General features: G+C 49.4%; 1 protein-coding gene across 2 annotated transcripts; it reads left to right on the top strand.

Moving 5' to 3' along the window:
- Positions 1-5,019: 5,019 nt before the first annotated feature.
- PYGO2 (pygopus family PHD finger 2) lies at positions 5,020-11,711 on the top strand. Of its 2 annotated transcripts, none has more exons than XM_083167434.1 (3): positions 5,020-5,584; positions 7,848-7,969; positions 9,767-11,711. In XM_083167434.1, exons 1-3 carry the CDS (start codon positions 5,524-5,526, stop codon positions 10,823-10,825), a joined length of 1,242 nt encoding a protein of 413 aa, XP_083023560.1. In that variant the 5' UTR covers positions 5,020-5,523; the 3' UTR covers positions 10,826-11,711. The 2 variants fall into 2 exon arrangements, with proteins under 2 accessions (XP_083023560.1, XP_083023561.1); XM_083167435.1 differs by having other exon boundaries at positions 5,034-5,584; positions 7,848-7,897.
- Positions 11,712-12,223: the final 512 nt, after the last annotated feature.

Below are 12,223 nucleotides of genomic sequence, written 5' to 3'. Positions count from 1 at the left end.
TACAGACAAATTATATTTCTTATTTGTACCCATGGATGTTTTTCTCCAGTAAATGTTTGTCCAACTTTGCCTTGAACGCATTTAATGAGCCAGCCGTTACCACCTCTCTGGGAAGAGAGTTCCAGAGTTTGACTGTTCTGACCGTAAAGAAATTCTTTCTACTAGCTGAATGAAATCTTTTTTCTTCTAATCTATACTCATGCCCTCGCGTCCTAGATTCCTTTCTAGTAGAAAATAGGGTGTGTGACAGTTCCTTAATATTGGCCCTTGATATACTTGTACATGTTGAGCATGTCCCCCTTAAACGTCTCTTTTCTAATGTAAATAGTCCCAAATTGCTTAATCTCTCCCCGTAGCTTAAATTCTCCATTCCCCTAATAAGCTTTGTTGCTCGCCTTTGAACTTTTTCTAATTCTATGATGTCCTTTTTATAGTGTGGGGCCCAGAACTGTACTCCGTACTCTAGGTGAGGTCTCACCAATGCTTTATATAGTGGCATAATTACCCTTGAGTCCCTAGTTTCCATTCCCCTCTTAATACATGCTAGAATTTTGTTGGCCTTTTTTGTAGCTACATTACAATGGGCACTACATCCTAGATTGCTGTCTATTTGGACTCCTAGATCCTTTTCAAGTATGGAATTACCCAGTTCCTCTCCGCTAAGGCTGTAACTTGCACACTGGTTGTGTCTCCCAAGGTGCATAACCTTACATTTATCTACATTGAACCTCATCTTCCATTTTTTTGCCCACTCATCTAGAATTGCAAGATCATTTTGAAGCATGGTGACATCTTATGGTGATTTGATGACTTTGCTAAGTTTTGTATCGTCCGCAAAGATGGATACATTGCTGAGTAACCCTATCCCAATATCGTTAATAAAAATGTTAAACAAAATGGGCCCCAAAACCGAACCCTGGGGCACTCCACTTAGTATCGGTATCATATCTGATACGGCACCATTCACAACCACTCTTTGTTCTCTATTACATAGCCAATTCCCTACCCATCTGCAGATATTTTCACCCAATCCTAGGTTCTCCATTTTATTAATCAATCTCTTGTGTGGGACAGTATCAAATGCTTTAGCGAAATCTAGGAAAATCACATCTACAGCATTTCCATTATCGAGGTTTTTGCTAACCTCTTCATAGAACCCTAGTAGATTAGTTTGGCATGAACGATTTTTCACGAACCCATGTTGGTTAGTACTGAGTAGACGGTGATGATCTAAATATTCCTGGATACCATCCCTTAAAAATCCTTCAAATAGTTTACCCACAATTGATGTTAAACTAACGGGTCTGTAATTAGCGGGATCTTCCTTTTTTGAATATTGGCACTACCTCTGCTATTCTCCAATCTTTTGGTACTATACCTGACGATAGTGACTTGCTAAAGATATAATATAGGGGGGGAGCTAGTTCATCCCTTAATTCCATTAATACCCTTGGATGAATCCCATCTGGCCCTGGTGACTTATTTGTTTTGAGTTTGCTTAGCCTCAGTATTATTTCCTTCGGCGTGAAATCCACAATGAGATCTGGCTTATTTGTCCCGTTTGTGGTAAATGTTCGTTCCACAGTCTGCTCTCCCTTAGTAAATACTGATGAGAAGAACTCATTTAACAGTTTTGCTTTTCCCTTGTCCTCAGTAACACTTTTTCCACTAGTATCAGTTAGTGGGCCTATGTTTTCCTTAATTAAACGTTTACTATTTATGTATTTAAAAAACTTCTTTGGGTTAGTTTTGCTTTCAGTGGCTATGCACTCTTCATATAATATTTTAGCTGCTTTGATTACCCCTTTACAAGTTTTGTTTGATTCTTTGTATTTTGCGAACGCCTCCTCATTCAAGTTATTTTTATAGAATTTAAAGGCTCTGGTTTTATTGTTGATAGCTGACCTTACTTCTATGTCCAACCATGGTGGCTTTTTTTTTGTTGAATTTACCTTTAGTTACTTTAGGAATGTATTCAATAGTTAGTGAATCAAGCACCTTTTTTAGAGTATCCCACATTTCCTCTGCATTTTTTCCCTCCATAACCGTTTCCCACCCAATTCCTGTTAGGGCATCCCTGAATAATTCAAAGTTTGCTTTTCTGAAGTTTAGTATTTTTGCAGATCCTTTTTGATGTAATTTACTGAAGTTGATTTAAAGAGTGATACAGAGAGACCCCTGCTGATCCTGTGCTGCGGAGTGATACAGAGAGAGACCAGCCAGCTGATCCTGTGCTGCACAATGATATGGAGACCCACCACATAAACTGGGGGGGGGGTCTTGTCGCCACACCACATATACGGGAGGTTATACCACCACGCCACATAATCACCCCACAGGGAGGTGGTATCATCATAATACAGATATAGGGATTTCTGTATTATCATTGCGAAATACATCCTGCCCAGCATCGCAACAAAACCAATGCAATAGGTATAGGCATGTGGGCGTATGTACTAACATGCGATTAGTATCGCGAAGAACAGCTGCCCTTTGTGAAGCCGCCGGCAGTAGTTGAGAGGGTTTCCGCAGCCTCTATGCCCAGGACTGCCCTGCTGCAGTGACGTGTTAGGGAAGAGGAGGTCACTGGGTGTGGGGGAGCGCATCAGTAGGCTACCCAGATGAGAGGCCAGTGCATGACATCGTTATGCAGCAAGAAGCCCATAGGCTTCTGTCCTAACTGGCTATGCTGTTACAGATGGGGACCTGGCCAATAGGGGATTCCCTCATACTGTGAGTAACCGCTCGTTACTGACTCCTGCCACTATGCAGCGGGCAGGTATATCGCTGCCACCACTAGACTGCTGCTGGAACCACAGTCCACACACTGGCACCCGAGTACTGCTTGCTGCGGTTTTACTGCATTTTTCCATGTGGGCCGGTGTCTATGGCTACAGCTTCTATAGGATAACAGCGGAAATATGTGCCATTACCCTCTGCATCGAACACTCGGCGGCTGCCAAAAACTGGGTTTTTACCGCGGCTTTCATGCCCCTCACAGGGAGGCCTATACCACAAATATATGGAAGCGGTATAACCATAATACAGATCTAGGGTATAGAGCTCTCCGTAATGTAGCTTCTCTCCTAGGGGTACATTTACTGAGGGGAGTCTATTGAAGATCGGATGTTGCCCTATCTAAAACAGGGATGGGGAACATTGGCCCTCCAGCTGTTGAACTAAATATCCCAGCATGCCCTGCTGCAGTTTTGCTAATGAGCCATGGTAAAACGATTGCATGTCCTACTGGGACGTGTAGTTCAACGACAGCTGGAGTGCCAAAGGTTCCCATCTCTGTTCTAGATAACACTGCGGAACAGTCAATCTGTTGCCAGGGATTTAAGAGTCCATTTCAATTCATGTTGTGCTGTTTTCCAGTCGGTTCTGGTTTTTGTCATGCATACTGTATGTCTATTATATATGAATAAATGACAAAATGTTAAAAAGTGATTTTCTTTTTTTTTTTATTCTGATTACATTTGATTCATATGTTACAAGACAGGGGTCCTATAACTATTTTGCTCTGGGACCCATCAGACAATAAAAATAATGACAGGACCCCAGCAAGTTACTGCAGAAAGTCTTCACATCACACGTGTGGTCAGTGGACAGCACATACATGGCAGCATAGTGGAGGCACAGAATGATAGGAGAGTCCAAAAATAATAGACAATTCAACAGATATTTCAGAATATTACCGCCCAGGATCGCATTGTAAAAATCGCATCCGAAGGGAGCCTGTCCCTGCGATGCCTGGAGCCGGAAGCCGGGTGTCTGGGTCTGCGCATGCACGGTTACGCCCTGACCCCCCTGGCGACCCTGCTGACCGCATTGCCGCTCGGGCAGTGCGATGTGCACCTATAGGCTACAATGGCTATCGCCATATCAGAATGGCGATAGCCCAGGGATGCGATGCCGGGCTGCCCGATGTTGATACATCGGGCAGCTTCGCATTCCCCATAGAAATGGGGGATGCGGCCGGCGGCGCTGCAGGGGGGGATCGCAGCAGGGATCGGATATTCCTGCTGCGGTCCCCTGTGATACATTAGGGGGATACTTAATATTTGAGGTAAACCTCCGAAAACGTGTGTTTTCGGGGATTTTAGCCGCAAATATTAGTTGATAAATGGGCCCCATAGTGTCCATAGGTGTTAGAATGCTACGAGAAGCGGGTTTTTCAGGATTCTCTTTTGTCTTCTCGTTTCGGGCCGTCCCACTGCAGACTCCGACAGTGATCGGCCATCTCCTGATGATGTTTCTTCCATAACCTGGATCTCCTGGTGGCAGCGGTCACCCATTATGGTAACGTCCGGCTGAAGACACTGCTTCTCTCGGAGTCTGGACGCTAAAAGCTCAGCTCCTTTTTTCGATAAATTCAAGTCACAAATTAAATCGTTCAGCTCCTTTTGAGAAAACTTGTTTGGAGTGGAGGGAAGTTCCTCAGAGTCGCCGTCACTTGCACTGGATACAATGACCATGTCCTCCTCATCATCATCACATCCAGCTTGGCACAAGGACACAAACGCTGGCACAGGTAAGTCCGCACTATGCGCAATGGGCTGTGTGGCAGAATTCATACTCGGGTATTCCCATCTGCGCATGTTCTGTCGGTTCATGCCCCTCACATTCACAGCACAGAAATAGCAATCGCGCGGGTGCTCTTCGGGCTCGCGCCACACCATGGGAATGCCGAAATTAAGGCCTTTGTGACCTTTAATCCAACCCCGGAGTGATTCCACGCAGGTTTTACACACTCTGTGAGGCGCCCAGTCCTTGTCTTGCTGGCTTATGGGACGCCCAAAATATGCCCGATATGCCCGTTTTACGAACACGGTTATATTCCTCCTATCTCTTGCAAAGCTATATTTGCCACAGATATAACAGAAGGCATCAGGGTTCTTGGTACACCGACGCTGAGCTGACATCATGGCGAGATTTCACACGTTCAGCGCAAACGCCCAACGCGACCGAGGACGTACGGATACGGAACGTGACCAGGCCGAGCTGCGGGAAATCGGTTGTCGTGGGCAAAACAGTGACAGGAACAGGAGGTGTGCGTCACTCTGTCCACTCCGGTGCTCCTCTCTATGGTCTGAGGATGTCCCAGCAGGAGCGCTACTCTATGGAGCGGGTCCCGGAGGAATGACCGGACTGTTCAGTTTTTCTACCTCTGAGTCTCTGACTTCCCCCCCAAAAAATTAGTAGTGGTCCCGTCCTGTGTGCGCAGGCTGCCGGCGCCAGGTGTGGGCGCTACCATTCCTACAGGGGGGTGCCTCGGAATGAGCTGTGCTGCTAGTCGCTGGGCTCGGTGACGCAATGACGCATCGATGACCGGTGACTGACGGATTCATCCATCGACTCTGATTTCTCACTCGGACCCGTCGACCCCTCCCCCACGGCCAAGTGGTAGCGCCTGGCTGGCTTCCGGTGCGCTCGCGTCCTGGCGTTTCCGCTGCTTGTGCGGTGGCTGAGCGGCCTGGTGAGCGGAGACATGCCCGGCCTGTGATCCCGCTCACCCCTCTGATGGCCGCGGACCAGGACAAGCTGGACGGACTCACCCTCCCGGGCCGCAGAGCCAAAGCCGGTAAGGGGGAGGGGGTGTTAGCGGGTAATAGGGGGAAGAGAGAGAGAGCAGGGGTGTTATGGGGAAGAGGCAGGGGTAATATGGAGAGGGGGTAATAAGGGTAGATATGGTGGTAACAGGGGGAAGGGGGAGAGAAGGGGTAATATGGGGAGGGGGTAATAAGGGTATATATGGTGGTAACAGGGGGAAGGGGGAGAGGAGGGGTAATATGGGGAGGGGGTAATAAGGGTAGATATGGTGGTAACAGGGGGAAGGGGGAGAGGAGGGGTAATATGGGGATGGGGTAATAAGGGTAGATATGGTGGTAACGGGGGAGATGAGGGGTAATAAGTGTAGATATGGTGGGAACAGGGGGAGAGGCAAGGGCAATATGGGGAGGGGGTAATAAGGGTAGATATGGTGGTAACGGGTAATATGGGGAGGGGGTAATAAGGGTAGATATGGTGGGAAGGGGGAGAGGAGGGGTAATATGGGGAGGGGGTAATAAGGGTAGATATGGTGGGAAGGGGGAGAGGAGGGGTAATATGGGGAGGGGGTAATAAGGGTAGATATGGTGGGAAGGGGTAGAGGAGGGGTAGATATGGTGGGAAGGGGAGTAATATGGGGAGGGGGTAATAAGGTAGATATGGTGGGAAGGGGGAGAGGAGGGGTAATATGGGGAGGGGGTAATAAGGGTAGATATGGTGGGAAGGGGGAGAGGAGGGTAATATGGGGAGGGCTAAAATAGGGACGGGGGTAATAAGGGTAGATATGGTGGTAACAGGGGGAGAGGAGGGGTACAATGGGGAGGGGGTAATAAGGGTAGAGGTGGTGGTAATACATGGAAGGTGGAGAGGTAATACAGGGAGGGGGTGCTGGGGTAATAAGGGTAGAGGGTAATACGTGGAAGGAGTGAGCTGGGGTAATAGGGGGAAGAGAGAGAGGATAGGGGTTATAGGGGTAATATGGGGAGGAGGTAATAGAGGTGCTGGTAATAGGGGGAGGGGATGTTAGCGGGGGAAGGAGTGAGTAGGGGGGTTATAGGGGTAGAGGTAGTGGTGATAGGAGAGGATGTTAGTGGGTAATAGGGGGAAGGAGTGAGCAGGGGTCATAGGTGGAGAAGAAGGGGTCCTGGGGTAATAGAGGAATGGGGAGGGCGGGTTGTAGGGGAAGAGGCAGGGGTAATATGGGGAGAGGGTAATAGGGGTAGATGTGGTCTTAATAGGGGGAAGGGGGTGATAGGGGGAAAGGAGAGAGGGGGGTGGTTGTGGGAATAGGCGGAATGATGGAGGTGTAATAGGAGGGCAAGAGGAGAGTGCGGTGTGGTAATAGGGGGAAGGGCGACAGAAGGGTTTGCAGGGGTAATGAACAGTGAGAGGAAGGGCGTAAAGGGGTGATAGTGGGGAGGAGGGAGTACAGGGGTTATGGGGGAGAGGAAAAGAATAGGCGTATGATCAGCGAGAGGGTAACAGTCAGATGAGGCTGTAATGGGACTATGAGGAGGTGTGGGGGTAATAGGTGAAGGGCATTAGGGGATACACAAAGGGTAGCACAAGATTACAGGTGTGGGGGTAATAGGGAGGAGTGAGTAGAGGGAAGAGAGTGTCTTGTTTATAGGAGGAGTGGGTATGAAGGGGAGGAGGGCAAGATGAGTGGTGGGGTAATAGAGGATGACAAATGAAAGGGGTAATTGGGGAGTGGGGATAATAGGTTGGAGGACATAAATGAGGTGTGGGGGATAAGGTGGAGGCTGAAAGTAGGGGTGTATGGGTAATGGGGGGGGGGTGAGGGCTATGGAGGGGCAATTGAAGGATTAGAGAGGGCACTCTGGGGGTGGGACAGTTGGTGAGTGAAGGTAAGTTATGAAATACTATCATAGGATTATTGTGGGTGAGTGGGCAGTTTAGATAACTGCCCCAGTGATTCTGTGATACGACGAGGGGGTGAGGGGGCAGTTAGGATAACTGCCCCAGTGATTCTGTGATACGACGAGGGGTAGTTTGGATAACTGCCCCAGTGATTCTGTGATACGAGGAGGGGGTAAGGGGGCAGTTTGGATAACTGCCCCAGTGATTCTGTGATACGACGAGGGGGTGAGGGTGCAGTTTGGATAACTGCCCCAGTGATTCTGTGATACGACGAGGGGGTAGTTTGGATAACTGCCCCAGTGATTCTGTGATACGAGGAGGGGGTGAGGGGGCAGTGTGGATAATTCCCCCTGTGATTCTGTTGTCTGTGGGGCTTATGTGATGTATTTCCCTGACGGCTGGTGTCTCTCTTCCAGGCATGCAGATGAAGAGCCCAGAGAAGAAACGACGAAAGTCTAACACTCAGGTATGGAGAACAGGGGGTTGGGAGGAGTCACAGCGGAAAGTAAAGGGATCGGTGACTGGCCAGTTCCAGAAGGTTGGGACCATACCACTATCTCCTGTATGTGTGGGCGTGTCCGTTCCTCTGTATCTTCCTGTCCGTCACACATCCCTCTGCGGAACTTTCACTCTTCAGATCATAGTGGTGTGCTTTGTACTGCCAAGGGCGTTGTGATGGCTCCAAAAGCAAAATGCCAACATGAGGGTTTTTTTTATGGGGGGGGGGGGAGAGGTTTCTGAGTGTGGCGGAGCAAGGCACCAGCCCAGAAGCATGGCGAGCAAAGTTGTTCACTATTTGGGGGTCCACATGTGTAAAGCTACAAATTGACACAAAAAAAACAATGAACTCATGTCAACCTTTTGGGGTCTCATTTATTACTGTCAACCCTATGACCCATGCCTGTTGTGATGTCATAACAGCCATTTCCTGTTTATAGCAGTTACCATAGCCACCAATACATATTAGGGAGATTGCCCCTGTGCTCTCCTGAATATCTGGCATGCACATTACTATCCTGCCCAGCCCTCAGTAGCACGGTGCCCATCACCTCTCCTATCAGAGGAATATCGCGGTGCTGATCTACAGAATGCCACATAATGACCTTTCTCTGTGATGTCACTGTTACAGCCCATTGTGTGGTATACAGCTAATCTGTATACATCCTGTATATACTGCCATAAAGCAGCAGTTCCCACATTGGCTGCTATGGCTCTTGCAAAAGCTGCCAATCCTAAAATATCTGGACAAACAGAATGACAGTCCTGTCCCCCACAGATAACCGACCCTATGGGAAATAGAAATAAATGTTTCACTACAAGTGAGTGTAGTTTAGGAAGTGTTCTATAGGTGGTGCTGTGTTCTTGTGTAACTGTAAGTGTCCTGTCCTCATCTTACTGTTCTCTGTTCTAAGGACTGCTTATTCCCATGTCAGATGAAAATACCTTGCCAGATCCCTTTAAACAGCCGAGATTGTAAGGCTTTACAGATGATACTTTCTCTGGTCGCTACCCAGATTGGATTGCACGGTCACTGGTCCTGGGTTAGTTTCCCTGGACCCTCTGACTGAGCCGCACGCTGGGTTTTGTGGCAGTCTGATAGGGGGATTATTCTCATCTCTCAATGTTTGCTATATTATTGCATGACGGAGGGTTAGGGAGTGGTCTGTAGGTGGTGCTGTACTGTCTGGTGTGTATCTGCCTGTTGCTGGACCGGTATGTGACTGTTCTCTCTGGTGTAGGGTCCTGCTTACTCTCATCTGTTTTCTATATTATTACATGTGACGTAGGGTTAGGGCAGGGGTGGGGGACCTTTTTTGTGCCAAGGGCCAATTGTATGGTGGAAAAATCCTTCGGGGGCCATATGTAAAAATTTCTCTTACAAATTGTCCTGCTACAGCCGTCCCACGCTCCAGCGGCTGCCGCTGAATAGGACTGACAGTCTCCGGTTGCTGTTAATTAAGAGGAATCTCACAAGAACTACCGACCTCTCGCAAGAAGTCCCCTGTACATGACTCCTGGCAAAGCCGCCGGGTGGGTAGGAGGGCCATTAAGACCGGCTACGGGGGCCGCATATGGCCCCCGGGCCTGAGGTTCCCCACCACTGGGTTAGGGAGTGGTCTGTAGGTGGCGCTGTACTGTCTGGTGTGTATCTGCATGTTGCTGGACCGGTATGTGACTGTTCTCTCTGGTGTAGGGTCCTGCTTACACTCATCTGTTTGCTATATTATTACATGTGACGGAGGGTTAGGGAGTGGTCTGTAGGTGGCGCTGTACTGTCTGGTGTGTATCTGCCTGTTGCTGAACCGGTATGTGACTTGTCTCCTTTCTGTTGTAGGGTCCTGCTTACTCTCATCTCTCTGAGTTTGCTCCACCGCCTACCCCGATGGTGGATCATCTGGTGGCCTCCAATCCCTTTGAAGATGACTTTGGACCCCCTAAAGTCAGTGCTGCAGGCTCTCCTTTCATGAACAACCCTGTGCCGTTTGGAAACTTCCGCATGCAGGGTGGCATGCCTCATCAGGTGCCCCCTGGGTACCCGGGGGGTCCACAGCCTATGAGACGTCAACCTCCTCCCTTCCCTCCTAACCAGATGGGTCCCGGGTTCGGTATGCCTCAGAACCCAAATTATGTGCAGCCCGGGAACATGAACTTCTCTAACCAACCTTTCAACCAAGCCATGGGACAGAGCTTCAGCCCCCCGGGCGGCCAGATGATGCAGGGACCGGTTGGCGGCTTTGGTCCTATGATTTCACCGACTATGGGACAGCCCCCACGTGGGGATATGGGCCCTGGCCCCGGATTAAACTCTCCTGGCGGGCCACCTTTCTCTCAGAGGTTTGGCTCTCCCGGTCACCCCTTTGGGCAGCCCACAATGCAGAGACCCAGCCTCCCACCCAACACCAGCCCCTTTGCAGGGGCAGATCAGAGCTTTCCCCAAGGGGTGGAGGATCACGGTAAAACTTTAAACCAACCCAATCCCGCCTTCAGCCAGGATCAGCATGTTGGCTCTCCATCTGCTGTCAACGGCAACCAGCAAAACTTCACGCCAAATAGCGCCGCACGCGGGAACGCCAGCACTCCTGAGGTGAACAACATCCCACCGCCCAGCAAAGCAACGGGGAACTCCGGCCACCAACCCCCTCCAGGACTTGTTTATCCATGCGGAGCGTGTCGGAACGAGGTGAACGATGATCAGGACGCCATCTTGTGCGAGGCGTCTTGTCAGAAGTGGTTTCATCGTGAGTGCACGGGGATGACTGAGAGCGCCTACAGCTTGCTGACGCGTGAGGTCTCCGCCGTATGGGCCTGTGACTACTGCCTGAAAACAAAGGACATTCAGTCCGTCTACATTCGGGAGCCCATGGGCCAGTTAGTGGCAGCCAATGACGGCTGAGATCAGCCGCTTAGAACTTGAGTAACTGGCACCCTCGGAGCTGAGCAGACAGCTATGGGAAGGAGAGGGGTGGGTGTGCAGCAGCTGGGAACCTGCAGGGGTATTTGGGATGGAACCGGTCAGCTGCTCTCTCCTACCCTTCATCTTCTCTTACGATTTACTGGGAAAAGCCTCATCAGGGGTCTGATGTTTTTTACTACCATGGACAAGGGTTTCTATTGACACATTGTCTCTGTTTTATTCCATACAGGTCAACTAAAGTGCTTTGCTTGTTTTTATGTTTGTGTATGATTCTGTGCGCAGATGCCGCCATACAGTCGTGTCCACAGGGCCTGGGCTATCCCGTCCATACCGATGCCCCCCACCGATCAGTGGGCAGAATCAGATAACAGGGCCTATCTGCCTGCGTCACGCAGAATCTGCTGAGATTTCGCTTCCCTGACCCCAAATATCGGGTTCTCTGCTGGGTTTGCCTTCTACCTCATTCTATAACCATGCGGCGCCCGGGCGCTGTACATACTCGGTGCCTGTCCGAGCCTTCGTCCTTCTCAGTGTCCGTGTTTGTGAAACTGCTTCTGTGATATAAACTGCTTTGTATCGGAATAGTGACCATGCACTTAAAGAAGCCAGGGGAGGGGTCCTTACATACGTGGTGCAATGCTAGGCTGTGCTGTGTCTGTCATAGGCAGCATGTGGTAGTACTGCCCCCTGCTGGCTGGCTGGAGTAATCCCTCTGAACGTGTATAGTACTTGTATGATGCTAATATGCTGGGAGTGGGGTCATGTAACTGTGGACCTTGTACATCAATCTGCTGGATGGAGCGCTGTCAGAATCATACTCTGGTATTGTTACGTTTCCATCTCGATATAAAGCTATATAATTGTACGTGTCTGCCCTGTGTATTACATTATTGCTCCTGGTTTACCAGAACCTCCATGTTGGCTGAGGCACCTTTCTCCGTGTAATGTGTAACCCGGCTCTATCACACTCCTTGTTACAGCGATAGACTGGAGCATAGAAGAGGAGGCTGCGTGGATGGAAGGCGCGTGACCATAGTTCATTGTGGTCTTCAGTAACACTTTCCTGATGGTTCACTGTTACCACCAGGGGGCACCACATAATGTCTGGTTATGTCTGCATGCCTCCATAGCCTGACAGACCCCCTCCCCCCAGGGATTACTGGATCCTCTGTCACAAGTAGTAATGGTGGCATTATCCGAGAACTTTTATAAGGCCAGATGTATCAAGCTTCATCTAAAGTGAGAAAGTGGAGAGTGATAACCCACCAACCAATCAGCTCCTACTTGTCCTTTTTCAAATGCAGCCGGTAACATGACAGTTAGGAGCATATTGGTTGGCGGTTTACCATTCTCCACTTTATGCAGCTTGATACACCT

This window comes from Crinia signifera, chromosome 12, assembly GCF_055691185.1.
Source record: "Crinia signifera chromosome 12, ASM5569118v1, whole genome shotgun sequence".
Classification (NCBI taxonomy): domain Eukaryota; kingdom Metazoa; phylum Chordata; class Amphibia; order Anura; family Myobatrachidae; genus Crinia; species Crinia signifera.
This window is presented reverse-complemented; position numbering and strand designations above follow the sequence as displayed.